The 26,092-nt window shown below is 39.3% G+C and overlaps 1 protein-coding gene across 7 annotated transcripts; it reads right to left on the bottom strand.

Moving 5' to 3' along the window:
• LOC108723186 (uncharacterized) lies at positions 1 to 26,035 on the bottom strand. 7 transcript variants are annotated; one of them, XM_018448736.1, is made up of 11 exons: positions 25,909 to 26,035; positions 4,717 to 4,969; positions 4,271 to 4,599; positions 3,803 to 4,045; positions 3,088 to 3,394; positions 2,117 to 2,618; positions 1,852 to 2,010; positions 1,509 to 1,684; positions 1,209 to 1,415; positions 1,096 to 1,119; positions 1 to 777 (listed from the first exon to the last, which is right to left on the bottom strand). In XM_018448736.1, exons 2-11 carry the CDS (start codon positions 4,835 to 4,837, stop codon positions 698 to 700), a joined length of 2,148 nt encoding a protein of 715 aa, XP_018304238.1. In that variant the 5' UTR covers positions 4,838 to 4,969; positions 25,909 to 26,035; the 3' UTR covers positions 1 to 697. The 7 variants fall into 7 exon arrangements, with proteins under 7 accessions (XP_018304238.1, XP_018304239.1, XP_018304237.1 ...); XM_018448737.1 differs by lacking the exon at positions 25,909 to 26,035 and adding an exon at positions 22,817 to 22,862; XM_018448735.1 differs by lacking the exon at positions 25,909 to 26,035 and adding an exon at positions 22,577 to 22,846.
• Between the last annotated feature and the right edge of the window lie 57 nt (positions 26,036 to 26,092).

Consider the following 26,092-nt stretch of genomic DNA (forward strand, 5'->3'; position numbering starts at 1 on the left):
TTTCTCTCCAACGTATTTTTATTTCATTTTTCTTGTATACATTTATATCAACTCACAGAAACGTAACATTTGTCTAGTCAAATAGACATCTTTTATTGATATACTTATCGGATTTATATTACATGTGAAGACGCATGTAAGTCTCGCTGTAATAATTTTACCAAAAAAAGTTTATTCATTTTTAATTTTATATACCTCAGGTATATATCACAAGAGTTGTGTGAACATAAAAGGATTGTATTAAAGAAAAACGAATTTAATAGAAAACTAAAGGAATATTAGGAATATTACTTGTCGTAATATTACTTTGTCGTTTTTCGTGGACGTTTTGTACATAAAAAATGTTCTTTTTGTTACTGCGATACGTGAAAATTATTCGCGTTATGCTGCTCGCTATATATGCTTACGCTTTATGGTTACAAATAGATACTGATATAGCTCGTAGAACGTACTTGAGCAAGTAGTGATCCTTGTGATAATGATTTATTTAAATAATAACGTTAAGAAACAGAAACGCGGTAATGTGTCGAGTCGACTTAAATTAACAAATGACGATAAATGGGACGCAACGCAAAATACTTGAGAACACACACTTGGTCAGTACTTGGTCGCTGATGACATTTATACGTTGCATTGTGGAATCATTTTGTTGCAGTGTTGTTTCTAGAGCTCTTCATTCGTTCATACAGATAACGTCTCAGTATCGAAATTGACCCTTTCTGCCCATTCCATTATGGTATACTCTCAGCGGCGTGTAATTTCCATTTCCGTTCATTGCTACATTTGTAAAATTGTAAAAAAAAATTATGAAAACGATGAAAATTATAAACATAGCGCGCGTTTGGAAACAGCACAGTTCTCCGTGATACACATGCAGAAAAGAGTGACATCTCTCGAGGAAATCTCTCGTAGAACTGATTTTTTTTTTTCAAATCGTGATGTATTTCAGTTTATCTCGTTAATATCAGAAAAATTAGTTCTGAAGATTTCCGCGTAGATAAGATATATTATTATTAGGTAACACATAAATTAATACTCATGTTCTGAAGAACCTGAAATATGTATAGAAAATCTTGAGCGTGTTCGATCACTTACTCAATTCGTAATCCCTTATGGCAGCTTGTAAAGCCAAAATTAAAGTTAGAAGGAGTACATTTAACAACTTTGATATTAGCTTAGGTGCGCATTATTAAAGCACCTGCGTTTACCTTGCACGATTGTGGGGGGTTGACGGGGACCCTGGATGGTATGTGCGTGACATCTCGGCTTCAATAGACCATGATACAATACGAAATACAGACTGGCAACGATGGCCGCTGCTACCGCCATACAACGAAACACGAATCTCAGTGATTGTACGATGTCTTCATCGCCGAGATTGATATAAGCACCGATGACAGATCCGAGACATCGGCCTATGAATTAATCACAGGTATTAATTACAGAATTTTAATATTAATAATTCAGTTCTATTTGTCCGTTCTCTGAGTTACAGCTTGGAAATGTACCGATGCAAAAGTGAGCTATCACAGGCCATGCTTGGGCAGTCACGGTCAAATGACGCGGTACCAAGTGTCTCAGGTAGAGAATGGCAGTAACCCACATTATTCCTAAGGTGAATACTTCTAAAGCTTCCGAAATGAGAGACCACCAGGGATCAGACACGAGACTCAGTCCGGTGAATCTAGTCAAATTTATCAATATAGTATATCAATAGAATTTTCAATAATACTTTTTGAAACGAATGACAAATAAAACCTAGCCGCTAGCGACAAGATCTTGTTTCTGAGTTAAACTGATTGAAAAACGCGATTAGAAAAACAGACTAGACTAGAAAAAAAACTTACCTACCTGATTATGTACACCGTAAAGGCAGTGATGAGAAGATTACTGTGTCCACAGTAATCTACAAGATGTTCAGACTTCCAGAGGAACAAGAACGCAGGTATCGCTCCGACAGTCATAGCGATCCCGATGGAAAGCTCATCGCCTCCTAATCTTTGTAGATGCCTGTGTCAAAGAAAAGAAATTTTTTTATATTTCGAACGAATGCACTATGTATATCGCAATTAAATTATTCCTTTAACGACCTGAGGCTATCTTAACGAACTCTTACAAAGGTAGGTAGCTATCCATCGCGCTCCAAAAGGTTCCCATGACTAGCAGGACAAAGATCAGGGCGACGGTTTCGCTGCCGTATCTCTTGACAGCGCTCATTGGCAACGCCAGCATTCCGCTTCTCGTGTGCCACCACCATTCTGGTGGACTAAGGGGCATACCGTCTGCCGACAGAGCAACGATGGCCGCGAGGATCATCAATACAGCGTGTAGAACGAGAGGTAGCCAATAAGCCGGCCCGATGTTGCTCGTCAGAGTGCTCAGATAGCCGGTCAGTGGTCCTAGCAGAGCGAAACCAAGGGAGCCGAAAGCCAATTGGCGTCCTACATCGCCGCGACCACACGACGTCTCCCTTGTCGCAATCACCACTGCTGCGTCAATCAGGGCGACAGCTGTCGTCGGGAAGATATCCGCGACCGATCGCACGAACAGGTACATCCAGAACGCTGCTTCCGTCCACACTCCGGTATGTTGGCATCGGCTTTCCACTAGTACGCTACCTGCGAAACATCGACATTATCTGTATCATTTATATATTATCGTATCGTATATATATATATATATATGCATATATTCATATATACATTATCATCGGCATACAGGAATTAGATATTACATATTCTTCTGTTTCTCCGCTGTCAGGATAGATAAAATTGAATAGAGCGAAAGAAGGTGATACATGGCGCGTTTAGGTGTCTCTTTCCAAACTTATTTCATTTCGGTAACCGACCTCTACCACAGTGGATTCAGAAAGGAACCCTAATTACACCTTTTAACTACTGCAGCAAAAATTATACCTATGTTGCGTTCTAATGCGTAAAAGTATTAGAACGTGATTATTGCAGTAGAAATTTGATCTTGAGAATATAATTTTTTTTAAATACTACATTTCTAATCACTTAATCATTGATTTTAATAGAATTTTTTCTGCATAATTAATATAATTAATTCTATATACAATTAGAGTACCCGCGAGAGTATATGGATCGACCAGGTCGCATTCTACGGAGCAACTCTGATTAAATGGGGCCATGGAGACTTGTAGTTTGTGTGGTATGCGACAGGCGAAGTATTCGGCTACGGGATACGCGCACCATTCATCCTCGTTTTCAGGATTCAGTGCCTGTCCGAGGCTACCGTTCACTGGTAGCGTGCCGGAGTACTCTGTGTAAACGTGACAGACGATGTTATCGTTCTCGTCCTTGTAGCACATATGTGGCGGCTCATATTCGATCATGACGTAACGACGAACTTTTTTCCTCTCGTCACGATTCTCCTACGAAATAGATGAGACATATTATTATATGTATATTGAATGTTTAGTAGTCTATTATTAAACTAGCGCATTAATTATCGCGCGTCCTACTTCCCTATATATCTTGTCCATTAATTTGTTATGTACATTAATCAGCATAAGATAACAAATATTACAAATTACAATAAATTAATAATAAGAATGCTCGATCTCTCGATATCGTTCGCTTCATTTACTTTTACTGCAAGTTTCTCAATCTTTATTGAACGCATGTAATATCAGTTAAATCTATTTATAACTAGACCTTTTTTTTATTTTATTAATTTATATTGTGTCAAATTTCTTACTTTTATTCTTATAGAATAATAAAATAAATTAATTATTGAAATATCGCGTCTTGTACTAACTATAAAAACGTCGCTGTTTTACCTGCGCATAAAGTTCATTATCCAACGGGGCGACGGTAGTCTCGCCACTGCCGTCGAAAAGATCGGTCTCGACGTCGACGTTGCCTCGGAACGTCGTCGTACGCGCGGTCAGTTCCAAATGCCGTCGCCAGCCGATTGGATAGCAAGCGTAGCTACAGTTTTTTAGCAGCATGGCACCCACGCCGCTGTCATAGTCAGCCCAGCGATGGCAACCAAAACGATCCTTGCACCTCTCTTGCCGTACCTACGAGTTTAGTTAAAAAAGAGAGCAGTATTTACCTAAATAGAATTCAAATACATATTCTATCGATTCTCTCTACATCTACACATTATAATTAAAATTTATTAAAATATTCTCCGTATATATACACAATATCTTTTGTCTCCCTTTTATCACACAATTTTTTTCAATTTTTCATCTCACAGCTAGTAGCCAGTAAGCTAAAGTAAGCTGATATATAGTATGTACCATCGCACCGCGCCAATCGCAATTGAACTTGAAGCGCGGGCCTGTTCCGGCTGGTAACGTGCGGTCCACCGCGGGAACCAGCATCAGCAGCGAGTAGAAGAGTGCGGAGAAGATGCAGGCGACGGCGATCATCACGCGGAGGTAACGACCGGTTGACGATTTATCATTGGTGATTTGGTGGCCGGCGAGCTTGTCGGCGATCGGTCCCGCTATTAGCGGCCCCAGTATCGCTACCGCCGGCGAGATCATCGACACGAACCTGACGTTTTCGATGCTCAGTCCCACCTTCGTCATGTGCAGCGGAAGAAACGGGAAGAGACAACCGATACCTCAAGAGGAATAAAATCGTATAAGTATAATACATTGCGATTGCGACAGAGACTGATTAAATTTCAATGACTGCAGGCCAGTGCAGGCTATAATAAAATACACCGATCGACGTTTACCTCCGAAAAAGATAAACAGAAGACACTTGAGCGATATAAGATTCATGTTGATGAGCTTCTTCTTCGGCAAGTCTTTCTCCGTGTCCTGATACATCTTCTCCGTTGACGCCGTCGTGGCCATCGCGGACGCGAGTAGCCCGGTTTCTCTTATTACTCGAGAGAACGATGCGATGGTGAGCGTGCTGCAGCCCGGTCGATCGGGAGCCGTCTACTATGCTGACTGATCGCCTATCTCCTGCATCGTCCTGCCAACCTATGGACATGTGCGCTTAAGATTACATCAAAGCCTAGGAACAATTACGGATAACGAAGCTATTTATAAATGTTTATGAACAAAGACAGATGGGGTGGGAGAGCGAGCAACGTGTGCTAAACATAAAGCGGCATTTCGACATTAATAATTATGCACAAGTATCTGCTTAATTATGCTTAAAAAAAGGATAAATCTTGTTTCTGCATGGTAAGCGCTGGGAATTACAAAAAGAAATTTATTTATAGTAGAGCTGCCCAGATATAAAACGGAATTTATCCCATTGTTATAATTGAGACTTATAGTTGTGTGTCTCAATTATACAGATTACAGTTAGTCGTCGCAAATTAATTCCAACACGTCGGCGAATTAAGCTTTCGACGTGTTCGGTCGATCCAAAGGTAGGTCGTCATGCGAATCGGCCACGTGTAGCACATAGTAATCGCTAATCGGACAGGAAGACCGTTGCACCTTCACGCGCGTGCGGCCGGGACATCAAAGGCGATCCGTACGGATGTGATATATCGATCGACGCCTGCTGCATGAACGTGTGCCTACAGGTTCGTAGCGAGCGACGACAATAATGAAGGGCCTTTGTACCCATATTTACATAGGGTCTATACTCTAGGCTCATTGGTACCGTGACGAATGTGCTTCGAAAGCAAATTGTCCAATACATAACATAAGTATGTCGAGAGTAGATCGCCATCTTCTCTCTCTTATAGTGTGAACAAGTGTATGTGAGCTTGTAAGAAAATCTATCTTTCGCTTGCGTTTCTAATTTTGCAATGTGCAGTATCCTAAACAAAATCCTAATAAAAATTATTAGGATTCCCCCCCCCCCCAAGTGTACAGATAAAAAAAATTGTTTAAAACGATTATCCTGCAGATAAGATGAAAATGTGATTGTAACAAGAATTATACAAGATTGGCATTCGTGCGTTGAAACGCAATCCGATTCGTCCTTGGACGAAAATTGACGCTTATTATTAGATATTATATTGGAAAAATCTTCCAGGTTATTAAAAGCGGTAATTCGAGACAGTAGGTCGGCAATTAATATTCCATAGCATTACGCGATGTTTTCGTTCCTCGCAGTGCTCACGATGAAATCTTCATCGTGAGCATCGTGAGCGTTTAATTATAATTAATAGAAAGAGTATGCGATACCGAAAACTTTTTCAACGTCACATCTGAAGGATAAAGTCCGATAAAGGATAAAAGGATTCGAGGCATTTTTCGCGCTTCTGTCGTGAGGTGTTCCATGTGTACACAAACATGACGTGATTATCCATGAATGAACTGCACGTGCGTAGGTATATAATATAAGTACATCTTATACGTGTCGAGAATTTATGCCGAGGCAAACGCGCCTGTATGCAATTACATGGATTACTGTTCTCAAGTATTGCCATATCAATCTTCCGATACAGGGCATTCAAGGCGCATGCATTACTTACGTACGTGAGGGTGCGTGCATCGTACTTGCTGTGACGATCGATTTTTACTGACTGAGCGCACGCCGGTGATACGCTAATTATATTATAACAAATTGCTCTGTTTTCCCGCAACTGTGTCACTTTCATTGAAAGTCGACAATCTACAAATCTGAAGCCCTATTTTTGAAACTTTCATTTAATCAATAGAGTTTTGCCTCGTTCACAAAGTGAATTGCAAAGATACGTATACATAAAAGAGATTGCAATGATTCCAGTTTTTGGACGGTTAAAAATTTTCCAAGTACTCGTAAGTTGATAATTTTTCATGAAAATCTGACATTCATTGTACATTCAAATGTAAAATGTTACTTCAATGTGCGTGCGTGCGTGTGCGCGCGCGCGATTTAGTTTTCCACGTAAAAATAACACACTGTATTATATACTGCACAGAAAAATGTATGAAGCTACACATTTAATATAGTACAGTTTAATGTAGTGTTATTTTTACACAGAAAACTAAATTATACACATATATCATATATTAACTGTGTTCAATTGTAAAATTCTTTAATATGATTATGTGCAGATCTTACCCTTAGTTCCTCATTGAATATAAATGTATTAAAGAATCTCTTTTTCTGCAGCCATTGAAATCACCTTTTAGTTTTTACATATTTGGATTTGCAGTATTTTTTTTTGGGGGGGGGGGGGGGGGATTTTAATACTTCTGAGCAACCGCAAGATATTATAATCGATTCGCTTCTCTCAACTTTTCATCGAGTCTATTTTCCTTTCACATTTCGAATATTTTCTTTTCGATTCTCACATGCATGTACAGTGAAAGCAAAAAGTATTCGTACAAGGAAATTTGTTATAAAAAAGTCTTATTTGTAGAAAATAAACATCAATTAGCAATTTTATACAATGAATACATTCTGTTCTAACATAAACAAACGAGCTTCGCATGTATTCCTGATTTTAAAAGCCAAATTTGTCGACTATACGAATTTTGAGCATCCAAACAATACAATTTTTAATTTTCGCTTATTTTTTAGATGATATATTTTCTATAATTAATACACATCTTTTTGGTATATATAATTTTATATATAAGAAACATACAGTCTATTTTATCCCTTATAAAAATTTTTCACCATTTTTAGACCTCATATGGACCATTTTTAGCCCGTTTTTAGCCCGCTCTTGCCCTTTTCTTGCACTCACAAGCACTCGCGGTGGAACGATAACGAGTATAAACGAGTATGCGTATGAGTATTTTTGAATGAATTGTCCGTTTTCAATACTCATTTTTCCGTTGGAAATATTTTTGAGTGGATTGTTCGTTTTCAAATGTCCGTTTTCCAGCTGGTAAGTAAGAACACGTTAATACGTCCCTCTTTTAGTAATCATTTATTTATCGCGTTTATTAATTATCACATCGATTTTACATTAAACGGTTAAAAAGTATTTTACTTTTTAAATATTTTATATACTATCTAATAAATTGAAATGGAATTCATACAATATAAAGTAACTCCGATATTTATATACGCTGCGCGCCAAGATTTACGCCACAGAAATCAGAAAGAAAGAATTGAAATAAAAAATTTGTAGGCAACCAATCTATTATATACGCCTTTATGTTATATTAGTATTGTAATTTTAATTTTTTACTGTAATATTAATAATACTATATTAATAATACTATTATGTTAGTTGAATCGATTTATCAATGTAATAAGTAGCGCAACCGTATATCATATAACTCACATTAAATCATTACTATAGGGAATAGAAATGACTTAGTTATTTGGTGATACATAAATATAGAGAGATGATAAAGAACGGAATATATAGCAAAATACAAGTGCTTAACTTCATTCTCCGTTCGGCTTGAAGTGTTACAGTTTCATCTGTTTGGAATATACGGAATTTTTAACGGGTGGAATTTATGTTCAAAACGCATACACAGTTTGGATTAAGTGCATTAAATTCAATGCATTACATAAAACATATCATACCCCCTCATATCATAACTCTCTTAATAAATGCAAGATTAGAATTATTATCTATTATTTTTAATATATTATATATTCACTATTCATATTCCTTAATAAAACTTTGTAAACACATTTTATAAATTACTACGTCATTTTACGTTGTATTTCCAATTATTATTTATAAATCTTTTATGAGCCGTATATTCTGAGATCCGTGTGTGTGTGTGTGTGTGTGTGTGTGTGTGTGCGTGTGCGTGTGCGTGTGTAAAACACGGTAAAAATGCAAGAATTTTTAAAAGTTTCTCTTACATCATATTTAATTTTACATAAAAACTAAATATTTCTTATTTCTAATTTTTTTTTAATAGTAGACGTTTTTATCGGTATGATATATTTAATCTTAAACATAATAAACAATATTTGATAAATTAAGTTTTCGATAAATGTGACATACATACTGGAGACATACATATCCTATCATCATATACTATGTACAATACATGTATATATACATATATACCGTTTGTGCGTGTGTGTGTATGTGTTTATATGCCTATATTTGTATACAATGTATTAAATATAATTACTTTTGTGAGATGTATATAAGTAAGCACAACACAGGGAATATCGACATAGGAGTTGTGTGGCTCACAGTGGAAAAGTGGCAGCCTCGTAGAGGCAGACTTGGAGACCCACCAGGCTTCGGTTCGAATCCCGACAAGAGCGGAGCTGATTTTCTCGTGCTATCGGTTGTGCCTTACTACGAATTACGTAATTTCGAGTGGTGAAAACGTGCAATGTGAGTGACGAGTGCTAAATGAGTATTTTGCACTCGTATACGTTTTTTCACCTCAAATTTACGCAGCACGTATTTACCACTCAAAAATACTTGTAATGTATACGTTTTTACCACTCAGATATACTCGTGTCCTGCATGAGTGCAATCCGTTTTAACCACTCATTTTTACGGAAAAGTTCCTGTTTGCGACCTAAAAACGGAGTCATACTCATTGGGTAAAATGCACGTTTTCATCACTCAAATTAACCGTTCGCGCGGACTAAAAACGGGCTAAAAACGGTGAAAAATTTTTATAAGGGATTCTTTATGAATAAATTGTTAATTACCCAACAAGAAATGATCGTCAATTAAACATCGAATCGACATCAAATTGGTGTTGAAATCACCGTATCTATATCGATTCGATATCAATTCGATGACTCACTTCTCGTTGGATAATAAGTATTTACTTTTTAAAAGTAAAGTTTTTTAAAAGATATTTTCTTTGTACGAATATTTTTTGCATTCACTGTATATGTATATTATTTCTCATTCAATATTACTTCCATTCATGATTATAAATATATAGAGGGACGAGCTCGAGCGGATGGTTGAAAACGGTTGCAATTTATCTTTGTGTATCCTTTTGTCTTTCTGGACTGATTACGTCGCCGTCGTAATTGTCGTTATGACATGTAAGCGTTACAAACTCGGTTACGTAGCTAGGCATTCTCATCATTCTTTTAGCGCGGGCTTCTCGTCCTACGCCACAACTCACAATTAAACGTCCCGCCTCCTCTTCATTCAGTCGATCGACACCTTCCGCCTGGCAAAATTTCGCGCAATCAGCAACTACGGATGAAGTAATATATGCAATGGATGAATTTTCGGGGAAACGAACTTTTTGGACTTGGGCGAAATCTTACATCGAATTAGTTATTTTTTGACCTTTCGCGTACACTTTTGATAAAAGAAATATGGTCATCAACAAGTGTTACTTAACAACTTTTATCTCTTTGTCTCTGCTTTATTAATTTTGCAATGTTTTAAAATGCTTATTAGCATCATTATTTATTGTAAATTGACGATCGATGTAATTTGTAATATTATTTCCGACTATAATTTATCATTGTGTTTCAAGTCCGACAACTCGAATCGGCGCGTAGTTTATAGAACAGCAAAAAGGTATTTGTAAATTTTCATATAAATTTCATTAAGCATCAAGATCCGCTTCGACTGAAAATCGAATTCTTTCTCTTATTTAATTCTTTATCAATTTAATTTCCATTTATATTCGTACATATATGTTAATGTGTGCAGCCTCGATGTGCGAGCGACCAGCATTATTTTCCGCTCAATAGCGTGCTTTGAAGTTATGGGCACAATTGATTGCAATTGCGACATTAATTGTTGCAATCTTATCTAGGGAATCAGTTCATCGGTCTTGAAATGATTACGAAACAGGCTAAAAGCGGACGATGTGTATGCTGGAACGGCATTCCTAGCTAGGTTAACGACAGGTTGCGAAAACAACCTCGGACGTTTTGCTTAAAGAAGCAAATCTGTCATGCTCGCCTCTCATAAACGTAATTTCGACATCTTTCTCTCTCTCTCTCTCTCTCTCTCTCTCGTCCCCCTCCTCCACGCCCATTCTGCAAACAATAGCGTTCGTCATAAAATGGAACCAAAATTTTAGTGTCATGTGCAAGACACGCATCAAGTTCCCTTCCTAGAAGACCAAACTGTTTATCAAATATACATACCCATATATCGATTACTTGATCTAATCTCAACTGGTAGCACTAAACTCCGTCCGTTTCGCTTCTACGCCGAGCAGTTTTAATCCTTGGCGCAATTTACGAGGCAATTCGCTACTAGTAAGAAAAGCTGCATACATAAAGATTTCCACGCATTTTCCATATGTATTATGATTGACGACTATAAATAAGCGTTTATAAATGACTAGGTGAGTTTCATCTAATCTAACTTTATGTTCAATTCCGTACTGCAATAGACGGAAGTCATTAAGTCTGTATATATCAAGCGCAATACTAAAATACTTTTAATATCTTTCCCATTTATATCAACAGATTACTTTTTATGGAGCATTTTAAATCGTCTACTAATACTTTTATAAACAATAAACCATTCATCCTTCGATGTGTAGTTTTCTGTGTGTGTTTTCTAATTTTTTTATACATATAATGACATCATATATTATACATGTATATTGTATACTTATATTAACCTTTCTATATACAAAACGATTTAATTAATGTTTCAATTTTACGAATCGCTTGAAGAAAAATTGCATTTGTTTGGAACTGATGTTCGCGATCAATAAGGACATTTTGATGCGACTATACAATATCCTGCACAAATGTAACACATTGATTTCGGACCAGAGTAAGGGTCTAGCGGAAAGGCTGACTTATAATCTTAAGACAGTGTCTTAGAAGTCAGCTTTCTGTTAAGGCCCTAAGATTCCTTTCTTTCCTTAGGGCATGGCATCTAGTACAGGTGTCCTTCGTCAGACGGTCAGACGGTCTGCTGCGTTACGTCACCGAGAACAGGTCTCCATGATTACGTCTGCAATATTCTAGCTTCGTATCGTCACGAGCCACTGAATATCCGTTGGATATTTATGATCATGGCATACGGTTTGAAGTCGTTAAAAATAGTTGTTACGCGACTATCATACATTTAAAAACAACCCAGCGATCCCAGCGATTATACGTATACCTCGTCAGCGGCCATCAATCAACATTTCTGATTGTTTCCTTAGAACAGCGAGCGTGATGCATGGGCGATCGTAAAAATTACCGTTCGTTGCGGAGCTAAATTTTTCTTCCTTTGTATGGTCAGCACAAGAGATATTTAGTAGAACCGTAAGTATATGTAGTATAATCGTAAGTTTTACATGTCGACAAGGACAAGAGCCGATTGCGACAATTGCGCATCTTACTTTATGAATTGGATGAACGAACGGATTCTCGAGGATGAATCGCAGCATCGCAACTGCCGAAATCGAGGAGTACCTTTCTCGCGATGGCAAGTGAAAGATCCCCTTTCCCTCTCACGAGCGAAAAAAAAAAAACAGTCGCCTCTCTCTTTCTCATCTATTATCCATCCTCGCACGATAATTTCGACAACGGATATTCACGCGCTATTAAAATCTCATTTTCTTAATTCCGATAATGCAATGGAGCGATCAATAAAGAAAAAAAGGGGGAAAAAAATCGTAAAACGCAATTCGCTCTTCTTCGTAGGCAGGTTAACGAAAGTTTCCTCTTCAATGCGGCGAGCCCTCGAAAGGCCCCGAGAAAGTGGCGAAATTAAACCTTCCCAAAAGCATGCAGTTCGCGTGTGCATACGAGATCGGGCATGCTCCGATTCTCTAAATAGTCTAAATATAGCCTGTTTTATTATACGGCCCACGCCACGGTTAAATTGCGCGCACGTGCTGTGCGCGACTAAATCAGGCGTGAGAAATCGACGCGTAACCGTTGTTCGTTGACGCCACGCCTCAAAATAATACAGCAAGTATTTTGTAAATATACGAATAAATAAAGCCGGTTGCTGGGTTGCTGCTAGCTGGATTAGATTCTTGCCAGCATTGGCCAGTATTGGCCAGCTAGAAAACAAGTATCGGGTGCCACCAGCTTTAGAGTATTAGGCATCATTTGCACTTTACCTTCTTCTTTTTCTCACAGATGGGAAACGTGCCGGAAATTTGTGGGATAAATACGGATAAATATATAAATTTCTTTTAGAGAATTACAAAACGAATCTAATATAACCATCAGTGGCCATATATCGTATATGTACAATATACAAGTAGTTTGCCAAAATTGAGTACCTGCAGAGAGATGTCCGCATAGCTCGAGGAATCGATCGTAACGTTGCATGCGAGCTTAAATTTGAGAGATAACACGAGATAAGACTCACGGGCGCGCGGGTGTTCTCTCAAGGCGATCGAGGCGATCGAGGCGATCCTCTACTTCCTCTACTTCCTCTACTTCCCGGCTAGGCGAGTACCGCCTATCGTCTATGATATGATGCGTTTACCTCTATCTGTATGCATCGCGCATCATGTTACAAACATGAATCGCCGCCATCTCGCGCGCGTTCTCATCAGGTCGTCGCGCGCGCAGCACGCAACCGCGTCCGCATCAGTCCGCATGGCTATTACTCTTATTATATACGTATCTATATAGTGTATACGTCTACATAGTACGTACCACTGTACGTAGGTATGTATAATACATTGATACTTAGGTACGTGGAACGCGCTCGCGCACGTAGCCTTTCGCTGTTCCCGCGGATTAATCTAACGTGCGACTCTCGAAATTGGGTTAATGAAATAGAGGTCTCCCCTAGTAGAGGGAGGAAGGGAGGAACTACCGGGGCGTGAGCTCACCCGATGTGATCCGATGACGATCGTGGTTGCCCTTTCCACGGACGTTCCGTTAAATCCCTTCGTTCGGTGTCGATCGAGTCGATCTCGCGCAGCGATCGTCAGTCAGCACTAGGATAATTTTACATTGTTGATGCCATATTTTTTATATCTTCGATAGTTACTTACGAGGCTCCGCCTCTCTCGTAGCATGATCCGTCCCCCAGCATGATGGACGTGACTGCACTTTTCGGACGGAGCGCGGAAGTGAAGGTGTGAGGTCACTTTTTTTTCTCTCCTTATTGTACGAATCGATAATGGCTACGTTTACACCGTGCATTTAGGCCGCGGCCTAAATCAATTGTGTACAATAGATGTCCTTGTTTATCCCTGTAGGTTAAACAAAGACGTCTATCGTATAGGTCGCGGACTAAACGCACGGTATAAACGTAGCCAACGGAAAAGTCGCATCAGCGACACTTGACACCGGAATGAGGCACGCATTTGCGACGACGTGCGCGACGACGTGTGCACGCGTGTATTTGGGATGTATCTACATAGGAAACGCGTCAGTATTAATTTCAATGGAAACCTACGAAAAAATATCGGTGGGTCACTTTCGCTCGTCTGGAAAAGGATGAAACAGACATGCCGGAGGATTTTAATATTTGTCATTGACATATATTTGTGCGTGCGTGCGTGCGTGCGTGCGTGCGTGCGTGCGCGCGTGTGTGTAAAATATCTTTTTATAAGCACAATTGATATGGATATTTTCAGAAAATGAAGGAGAAATTCACATGTGAATCGGGAAGCTGTGGAAAGTTAGCGCGAAGAAAGATTTTTGTCTACAATGTTTACATCAGTGCTGGGATTTACATTTCGGCCGATTTTCAGCCGAAAATAGGGCGAATGATTCCTGTGCACGGATTGATGAAGTAAAAAGTAAGGGACAGGAACCAAGCTGAAAATTCGGCTGAAAATCGGCCGAAATGTGCAAGTAAATCCCAGCACTGGTTTACATCATCTGTTTCGGATGTCACTCGCACGTTCTTGGAAAAAACACAGGGTGGCATCCTTACAATCCTCCAGATCCGCCGTATCATAACGTTGACAACCAGAATATAGATCGGTCTGTCGTATATTCTACGACCCGTATTCAGAACGCGCTTACAACGATGTTAGCGCGCTAACATACTATACTTTATGTCACGCATATTATAGAATGTCAGAGATAAAAGCGCGTTCTGAATACGGGCCTATGTACCAAACGAAGACGTTAGCTCATTCCCCAAGACGTTTTTTTTTTCCAAATTGCCGATTTTAAGAAAACAGAATATGTACACCGGAGTGATTTTAGCTGTCATATGAAAAAGTCGAAATAAAGCGAATAATTGCATAAATTCTATTCGATATGTCTAAAACAAAAGCGCTTTCTTAACTTTTTGTCAGCAACGTGAAATTTTTACCCTTCCGTAAGTTTAAAGTTTCGAACTTTCCTAAGCCTTTGAACTTGAGTGTAGGTTTTTATATCGTTTCCTAATCATAGTAAAATCTGAAAAAATTTTTACTGTCTGTAAGCTTTAACAACAGAGTTTTTTTTTACTATCATATTTATTTGGATTGTATTTTATTTATTATTTATAGGTTTTAATTTATCTACACCAGAATAAAAAAATAGAATGTTAGTGACAAAATAGCCTTTAAAATCCAACATTACCGGCGGAGGGTTAATACCCTCAGAGAGAAATCAGAGAAAACGAAAAAAAAAACACAATTTATACTAACGCATCGGAATTATGCTATTCATATATGTCACGCACATAAATAGATATGTAGTTAGACAGAGTCGCACAGATACACGAGGATTACGAGTATTTTTACCCGTGGACGTGGATATCATCCGCTGATTTACGCAAGTTGCTGCGATGCATAGATGCAGGAGCATATTGTTCCCGCGTGCAAAACGCTAAACACCGAAAGACACCAAATGGTGAAAATCTGCAATCCTATATACCACTGTTACAAATCAGTGATTCAATTGAGAGACAGCAGCCGTGGTGTGAGACGCGGGGACAGATTTCGCGATCAATGAAAATAACTCGTTCTGACCGTGCGTATTATACGATCGAGCAATTAATTCCGCCTCATCGATCTCCCTCCCCTCTTATCACTCCCAGTCGTCATAGAAGCGAAAATGGCGGCGAAAAAGGAAGAAATTATAAACAGGTGTTTTCTTGTTTTAATCGACAGTTTGAGGTATAAAAAGACTAAATTAGAAAGTGCTACAACATTAAGGGAGGCACTTGGAAGTTATTAAGCAACAAAGTTTTTTTTTTGGTTTTTCGATTAAAACTCGAAAATGAGAAGAGATAACGAAAAATGACAATAGAGCTTTCTTGTTGCCGCTAAAATTCCCTACAAAATAAGTACCTATTGAACTATGAATAGAACCGGAGATACAGCGGTTTGAAGATGAGTGAAATTTCTTGAAAAAAACGGCAAAAATGGGCACTTTTTCAGTTATTGCCTTCTACGTCATTTCGAGTACATCGGAGAGTCAAAAGTGTGTGTGACATAAGATAATTTTAAGTAGACATTTTACTTGAAAAAAATGAGCCTAAATTCTACTCCATACGATTAATACTTCCAAAGATATCGAGCTCCAAAGTAGGCACTTTTTTGACAAAATTCGTCCTTTTTCAAATAATTTCTATTCGAAATGTTTTTTTTTGTTTCGTATATATAATGAACTAATAATTAATAAATTTAACAATAATATAATAAAAATAAGTTGTTTTACATCCACAATGCCATGTAGAGGAGACTGGAGTTATAAGTAACAGAGGTAACTAGGTAACTATTGCATAATAATAATTAGAAGTGCGCGCATCATCATCGGATTTGTTTGTGCATAAGCTTGTTGAAGACTACGCGTAAGTTACTCTTACAATTTTTTTAAATTTTGGTTTCAATTTTTATACATTGAGTGCATTTTTATATACAAAGTGCCTACTTTGGAGCTCGATATCTCTGGAAGTATTCATCGTATGGAGTTGAATAGGCTTATTTTTTTTCAGGTAAGATGTCTACTTAAAATTATCTTATGTCACACACGCACGCACGCACGCACGCACTTTTAATTCTCCGATGCACTCAAAACGACGTAGAAGGCAATAACTGAAAAAGAAACACTTGTTTATAATATATTCTCCCTTTTTAAAAATCAACCTCTGGCGACTAGCCTACGTGCGGAATCCGACGACACGTCGCGTGTTTCGATCTGTTGAAGCTTTGGAATTTTCGTGAATACATAAAATAATAAGCCGCGAAACAAAAATAGATGTTATTAATTTAAATAATCAATTTTAACGTTAAAATTTCAACAACATAAAAATTAATTGTATAAATTTTAATTGTTGTGTGTGTGTGATGTTAAATCAAACACAAAGGAACGATACTGTGTTAGTACACACTGTGATAAAAGTTGTGGCTAGAAAGGTTGGGAAGCCCCTACACAAATGCAAGCATTGCCTCTGTGATCGACCGTAGAAAAACTTTTCAGCGTAAAAGAAGAGGAAATTATCTTACAGTCGGAACTCTCGCCGGCTCTATATTATTTCTCGTGATTATTCGTGCGGTAAATGCGAAACAACAATGCGACAGCTTATTATACCATATATAAAACGGTCAACACGCTCACACTTTACGCTCTTCAGCGATGGATATTGCCATCGCGTCGACGCGATCGAAATCGTTTTGATTCGTGAAATAATTAATGAAGGACTCCCGCGGAACCCGTGCTATGTATCGTCAGACCGCTAGAGATGGCAGTACTTTTTCAATAACCGAGATTTCACGTTCGTTCCGCCAAGTTTCACGGCACAATGGTGGTGCCATCGCAGCACGAGACCGTCGTATCGTCATCCTTACTAGGTACATATAGTGACATATACATATATAAAGACATTCTCCACGTGGAAACGATCGATTCAATTAGTAATTCAAACATATTTGGTATATATGCATAAAAAATTCTTTCCATCTCGACTCTCTATCGCGCGAGTCGTTGGACAGAAAAATTATATATCCAGCAAATAAGAAAAGGTATATAAAATGCGATAGTAGATAATAAAATATTAAAGACGAGCAGAAAAAAATCCTGCTTGTAGAATCACTGATTTTCTCTAATTACAGATAGAAATACATTGTTGAGAACAAGGGGAGACAAGAGTTAAATTCTAACGACAGTTCAAATTCAATCATCGCGATATTTATTGTTGCAAAAAGTTGCGTAGATTTAACTAGAAATTGCTCCATTTTGCCTCGTCACTGTTTTTCAGCTCGATCGCATACACGCGGTATATCAATAGCGCATCGATGCCGCGCGCTGTTTATTTTCTCTTCGGAGGTAAAGCGTACAGGATGCCCGGTGGTGCCCGGTGGTGCCCGGTGGTGCCCGGTGGTGCCCGGTGATGCCCGGACCGGGCGTGTATTTGCCGCGAATAACGGAACCACGGCAAGCAGTCGGAGTACAGGAGAAGAGCAAGAGAAAGGAAGGAGCGAAGGAAGGAAGGAAGGGAGGGAGCGAAAAGCGACCGATAGAAACAAGGTAGATATCTGATGAAGGAAACCAAGAACTTGTATAAGACTCCGTAATGTCCATTTTGCAATTTTACGTCGATATAAGGGTGATTAATGTGACTTTAATACTTGATCCAAAATTTGGTATCCATTGATAAGGATAACATCGAAAGAGTCTTCAAACGGTTCAGTGGTAGTGCAGAAACGAAATAAGCCCATTATTTGTCAAATTATTTACAAAATCCATTACATAAGACATAAACGGTTTCGTACATTTTACATACCGCGCTCGCGGGCGCAATTAATTTTTAATATTGTATTATAATAATAATAATAATCATTAATATATTCTGACAACTCGTACCTAATCGGAATTCTTCAAATTCACCGCATGTGCTACGCGGTGCTACGTACTATTTGAGTAAGTTCTTTTTTGGACGAGCAATTATTTGAGAACGTGAAGGCTTTACCGCCGCCGTAAAGCGATAATGGAGTAGATACCTACTTGTCGAAAAAATGATCACTCTTCACAAATCGCAAGTCACAAGTGCACAGTGCATTCACCGTGCAACAATGAGGTATTACACCTACATCTATATAAAGCGAGCACTCGTGTTGCGAGGAGGCAAACATTGCACTCGCGTTACGCGCGGAGTGACACACGAGCGTTACTCTTCCGTCCGCTGGCAGTGCTGGCAGTGCTGGCACAATGCTGCACACATACGCACCATACGCACGTCCGCGCCATGGTCCGCGTATGTGTGTTAGACCGGGAAGATCTCGTGTGATAAGGAGAGGATGGCGCACGTAATAGTAATAGAAACTTAGAAACTGGCTTGCAACAGTGCGCAGGTCGATTCGATCGGTTCGATCGAGATGTCTGGACTGTCTCGAGGAGTGATACTTGAAAAGGACCGATTCACTCGAATGTAACTACGACGTGTAATCGATGTCACGCATTCGCATTGGCGCTTCTCGTAAGAGTAACGCAACACAAGTGTGTTCCGCACGGAGAAAAATATTTGGTTGAATCAATTGGAACTGGGATGGAAAATGAACGATCCAGAATGTTTCTAGTCAAGTTTATTAGATTTTTGGTTAAATTCACTAGAATTCTAGATCGTTCATCTTCCACCAGAATTCCAGTTGATTTAACCAAATATCTTTTTTCGTGCGATTTTAGAAAAACAAGCGGACAAAAGCGCGTGCAGGAAAGCATCGTAGGCGAAAGTCCGATTAAGGATATATCAGGTGTACGGTCTCTGCAAAAGTCACTGAAATTACAAATTTATACTTTCCGAAATCTATGAATGTTATATACATATATGAAACGGTTCAATAAGATTAATATTTATATTTAACGATACAATTTTATAACGTGCAGAAAATTGTCTTATTTATCTCTTAATTAGTTTTTTATAAAGACATCTACTTCTTACTGAAATAATTTTTGACCCAAATTCTAAATCATTGGTGAACTGTTTGTTTATTTACTTGCAAATATAATATCTGTAATTTTTTCTGTTGGAAAGTATATATGTATAATATTATACATCCTTAAGTTAATGGTACATAGAAAAACGTAAGCAGAAACGTAAGAAATGTATAGTAAGAATAGTAAGCAAATCAACATTTTTTTATTTACTATGCGTTATTGCCTTATATTCTCGATCGATTTGGCCGATTCGTTTACCGACTTAGATACTTGGGTCTTACTTACTTGGGCTTTTTTTATAAGTTAGCTTTACTGTGTGGGCGAAGAAAAAGAGAAAAAAAGGGAGAATATATAAGTCGCGACTCCTATACGTACCCGTTATTCGCTTGACCGTCTTCAAGTAGGTAAAATGTTAATGATTCCCCAAATGTCCCGCGGACCGCTTTCGTCGATGGGACCAGATGGTACCTATGCTCACCGATCGATACGAACTCTGTATGTATGTGCGTATCATTCTTCCGTAATTTATTCTTATATCGCGAAGGCTTATATTGCGAAATCTCCTCAATGTCAAATCATACGGTCGAGACAAATTAAATTCTAAAGTCATCGTCAATTACCAAATTTCTATACATATAGTGCTTTATTTCAGCAAGAACAATTAATGCATTATTGTCATTACGTATAGAGTCTTTTATGAATCGATTTGATGAACGTGATGGGCAACAGATAATATTCTTATATTACTTACGGTATTTACTTGGGAATTGTTTTGATAACAGAAATCCTCTTGGTAGCTCATATCTAATATAGGTATACATAGTATATGGGCATATTAACGCGCGTCTTACGTATGCGACGATACATCGCGAATCGCGAGTCACAAGTGATTATAAACTACCAATTAAGAGAGACAATTAAGTGACCGCAGCAATTAAGGGGAGAAAAAAACCTGCCGAATAAACAGCAAGATGCTGACGCGAATTTTCGCCCTTACGACGCCCTTTGCTCGAGTAGGTCAAAACCAGGCCGTCTATCGCAACAGCGCGGCAGAGAATAATAATGATAATAAACGAGATGCAAACGCGAGAGAAACGTTACATCATCCGCGAAGCGGATTCAATATAGAGCAAGCTACACGAGTACACGAGGCTTCGATTAATATCCAAGGACTCGGTTTGCTGGAACGAGCTAACGCGACGCTAAAATCAGTTAAAATTAAACGCATCGATGTCTCTGGTGGGGATTAGTGATCGCACATACAGCTTTAATATCTTGGCACTATTACGAGCGTTGATTAGACGGACGAGTGCGTGTTATTCAGCCTTTCGACAACATGATCTCAAACATTGAGATTAACTGACATTGTGAGGGGAAAAAAACGCCGCGTGCGTGCGTGCGTGCGTACGTATGTATATATATAAATATAGTCTTGTTGACCGCAATTAAGGTACGCATTTCCATTTAATATCAATAGCCCAACATAAAGCAAAACATAAAGTCACTTTAATATCAAAATGGCGTCAAAATGGCTCCTAAATGTTTATTAAATGTCACTTGTCGTTGCAATCAAAGTGCATTTTAAAATTTTAAGTCAAAATGACGTTATCGATGTTATCATTATTGTATGACCTGTTTGTTGTTTTGCTTGGATGGAACATGTTCGACGAGGGAAGGCGAAATGAACTGTAGGTCGAAACTGTAGTGTCGAAACTGCGCCTGCGGAGAATGAAGGTTCGTTGAAAACAATTGACACGGGTTTCAGTCGAAACATATGAAAAATCATGAAAGCAGGTTGAAATCCGAATGAAAATTATGAATGAATGAATGAGCAACAACGTTTAATGATGTCGCTTTGATACCTGGTTGCTGCGATCGAGGCTGTTCGCTCGCCGAGCGCTTTCGTTAGTTCGATCCCGAAAATTAAGTTGCGAGAGATTTCATCAACGAGAATGTTGACTCTTCGAAATTCCGATTTTCCCATGGTGAATTGATCCTGTCGCCGGCGCATGGAGTCGAACGTAAAACGACTTGCGCGCGAGTTCCTTTTTTACGGAAGTGCCGATTTAATTTATTCGCAAGATTGGACGCGACGTTAATGATACCGTATAGGTCGTATACCGTATGAAAGCAAAATACGATCTTGAAAGTGCCTCGCAAATTGGAATTTTGCCAAAGTTTCGCACGTGATTAAACAAGACCATATTACACCTACTCTCGAGCGTAGGCTTCTGCAGCACAGATTGTTTATCATGAATTATCGTTTCAATTCATCAGGCTTCATACAAATTCAACGTTATCTTTGTTATAACCAGAAGCAGGAAGGTCGATTAAATAAGATTAGGTGCTAACTCGCATTAGTGCGATCAGCCCTTCGGATCAGTCACACACCAGTTAACCAATCGTAATTGACGATATTGCTCTCATTCTCCGTCTCGAGGCTAGCTGCACCCATGACGTAAATAGACAAGAGAAAGATTAGTTGATCGCTAACCCATATTATATATATATGTATATATTTTATATATATATATATATCACGTGACCTGGCCCTTTGAGGTCAATTGCACCGATTGCACCGACTGCTCGGCCACCCTGCTCGCTCTCTCTCCTCTCTCTCTCTCTCTCGCTCTCGCTCTCATTAAGCCTGCCTGAGTTTTCTCATCCCTTTCCATTCGGATGACGAGATAGAGTTAGCGGCCGACGAAAAGCGAACACGGGTGTAACGGTAACCTACATCGCACAGTGCAACCAACCCTCTCCGGGTCACAGAGGTGCAACCCCCAAGCGAGCCGGGAGTCCGAGAGGCGAGAGGTAGACGCACGCATCGCATCGCATCGCATCGCATCGCATCGCATCGCATCGCATCGTATCGTATCGTATCGTATCGTATCGTATCGTATCGTATCGAATCTCTAATGATCTGTAACGCACCGAAGACAGAGGGAGAGATGTAATTAGACAATTTATGGTTTACTTACGATCCGGAAGCGACGGTACGTGACGGTATGTGCGCACGTACGGGAAGCGGGAAGGAGTCCTATCGACTCTCAGTAATCTCAGTATCAGTCTCACTCTCACGACGGAAGGTGAAGGTAGGGAAGAAGAAGGTGAGGGAGAAGAGTGACGACGATAGACGGCGGGCGATCACGAGATTGTATCACTGGACGCGTATACGCGTGCACCGCGGCGCGCATACCGCAACTATCGATGCTACCTACACCAAGTCCGGCGAGCGACTGTCAGCAGTGTCAGCGACTGTGTTCCTGTTGCTTTGCATCCCGGCGATTCGTGATTCGCCAATCGCCGCCTCGGCCCGCGCGCCGCGACGCGCCGCGACGCGACGCAGCACCGGCTCGGCTTGGCTCGTCAATGCGAGGCGGCTCCGTACGGCGTACTTACTTACGTACGTACATTGACGGAGTACCCACGCCACTATGTACGAACGTGTGCAGGTGTGCATCCCGCCTCCGCCGTCTTCCGCGCGCGCATCTTTCCCGTATATGTTTTCCCACGTTGCAGCTTGGCTCCAGGACGACAAGGATGACACTCTCGGATTCAAGAACTCTCTCTCTCTCTCCGATGGCTGTCCTCTTGCTCCTCTTCCTCCTCCTCCCACAGCATCCTCATTCCTCAATTATTCCTTTTTTGATTTCTAATGTATGACCGGGCGCCTTGGAGCGCCCGGTCATACATTATAAATCAAAAAAGGAAGGAGGAAGGATCAAGTTGAATGCCGTCGTGATTTATTAAGTGGCGTCTACAATGAGATTTTTAGGCGTAAAACTTAAAAATTGATCAATCATAGTCGAGTATTGTCCTCATATTCGATTGTAATTGGTCAATTTCTTACAGCTTAGAGTTTAAAGCTGAAATTTTACGCCTTAAAATTTCATTATAGATGCCGCTTTATATGGAGGTGCTCCGAGATGCACTCGAGCCAACGTCGATTAATCGACGTTTAAATTGGTTACCCCTTTCCTTTAGAGATTACCGACTTTCATTCATCTATTAACAGTCTCATTGATTGGAATCAACGTCGGTTTTGATAGAGTTATAATAAATTAAAAAATATATTAAAAAATTAATTTACTTACTACGGAGGAATAAATATTGCCTGCGAGAAAGGAATAGAAAACGATAAACACGAGAAGGTATAACAACTTATTCCACTCATCGCTAATCGTACCTTACAAGGTGGAAGGAAGTGAGAAAGTATATACATACAAGTATATACATATATGTGTGTGTGTGTGTGTGTGTGTGTGTGTGTGTGTGTGTATAATGTACATAATATGTAGGTATATATCGCACATCGTACACTTCAGGCCGTTAACTAATCTTCATCGCCGTCTCGGATGTTAATCAGTTGTATATTTATTAAGCTATTCCTTCCTTTCTCTTCCTCCTCTACTATACCATATGTTATCGATCGTCGATTATAATTAAGACGTAACGATCGAGATTGTATTAGGTTAATTAGGTGATAGGTGTAGTGAGAAAGAAGCGTACATCTCGCAGTCTCTCAACGTTAAAACGCGGAAAAAGCAGGTTATTTTTACTTGATGGTCAATCGGATTTTCTTCGCGCGCGGGTACGGCGCAGTGCACGGTGCACGGTCAGCACGGTGGCGTGGACGAGGCCGAGAGAACTAGAGAAGGAGGAGGAACTCTCGTTAACCCCTTCAGCGTTCGTACTTATTTATTACGCTCGTACTTATACACAGTATATACATGTACAAACCCGATACGTGTGTACGAGCTGTCGTGAAGCCTAGATCAACTGAATCTTCAAGTTTGCGGGACAACGAGCGCGATACTTCTCCTTTGGTTTATAGGGGTTTTACGTGTTTTATTTGGCGCTTACAACACTCATAAGCGTTATTTGACAAACAACAAGGATGAAATGATTCCATGAGCGTTACGAGCGTCAAGTAGAACGCACTTTAAATTACTTTGGCTCTCCCGAGGGAATTCCCGAATTCACTCGCGCGCTTTTTCTCTCGTATATGCGCGAAACACAATACATATTCATTCTTTCATTCTCTCTGGGGAGGAGGGCGTGGGGGAGGGGGGGGGGGGACGATCGCGCCCGCATCGAAACGTCTTGTAAATTTAAATACATCTGAACATGTATAAATATAAGTCGAAATCTAGTGAAGGGTTAATTGCATTGATGGAGATTAAATCCAGATTAAAAGAAGAAACTTCACTAATCATATGGAAAATTAGATTCCGGTGAAATAAATTAGTTTTCACATCCCAACAATATTGCGGTAACATTGCAAACGTTGAGCAATATGTTGCTGCAAGATTTTCTACTATATGAGATACAATGACGTAGTTTAAAAGGTGTCATGGACATGACACCTTTTATTCATCAAGACGCGATAATGGATGATGTTTAAATTATGATGTATCAAAAGTGCTCTAAGAGCACATAAGTTATTACACCTTTGATACATTATAGCTCCAAAACTATTCATTGTTAAGTCTTGTGTCTATAACATAATTATATCAAGTTAATTATGTTCTAAGTAAAAAGTAATTCATTTCGCCACAGAGGATCTAATTTTCCATATAATTTATTAGTCCTTTAATTATATATAAGATATAAGTACATACGGAATTAAATGTACGTTAATTCCGTATTCAAGTTAATCGTAAAGCCCAAGACACAATGCGAGGGAATAGCGATAGCGATAGGTATAACGTACATGATTTCAACCTATCAGAAATCGGATATATCGGAATGTACAGTTTCTGATAGGTTGAAATCGTGTTATTCCTATCGCTATCGCTATTCCCTCGCATTATGTCTTGGGCTTAAGTTAAATTAGAGATAAGTAAATGTAATTGCGGAAGCGGAAAGCTTTGTAATTCACCTTGGAATCAATACCCCCGTAGCAAAGGGTCAAATTCACGTCACAATAGAGTCACAATAGTCAGGAAGAAAATATGATGTCACTGAGAGTGTTATAACTCATCATAACAAAATAACACATGTTACAAAGCATTCGCACATCACTATGATTGTTGTGATATAACTATGACGTTTTTTTTACTATGGGGATAAAGATCATACATATAATGCATACGTATAAATTCATATATGTATAATAGATTTAAATCTATAAATGTAACAACGGAGATTTTCAAACAACGCAAACTTCGTGTCCAGCTCACGCAAATTATTCGAGAGCATAAGCAATTCTACAAAAAAAAAAAAAAAAGAAGCGGGAGAATTTATGATACGTGTACATACGTGAGGTGTGAGATACTTATGAGATACAGAAAGAAACATGTACAAGTACCTTCTGCGGGCCAGGGGCGCGGGGCGATCAATGACGTGGTGCAGCGTGTTCGGAGTGTTCGGACAATTCGCAGCAATCGCAGCGGCATTTTGACCCGGCTCGGCCGACCAATGGCGAGCGTGTGTGAGACATGTTGAAAGAATCGGCGCATTCGGCGCTGCGCGTTATTACGCTGGTGACTTGG

Source organism: Mycetomoellerius zeteki, unplaced genomic scaffold (genome assembly GCF_001594055.1).
Source record: "Mycetomoellerius zeteki isolate Tzet28-1 unplaced genomic scaffold, Tzet1.0 scaffold224, whole genome shotgun sequence".
Classification (NCBI taxonomy): domain Eukaryota; kingdom Metazoa; phylum Arthropoda; class Insecta; order Hymenoptera; family Formicidae; genus Mycetomoellerius; species Mycetomoellerius zeteki.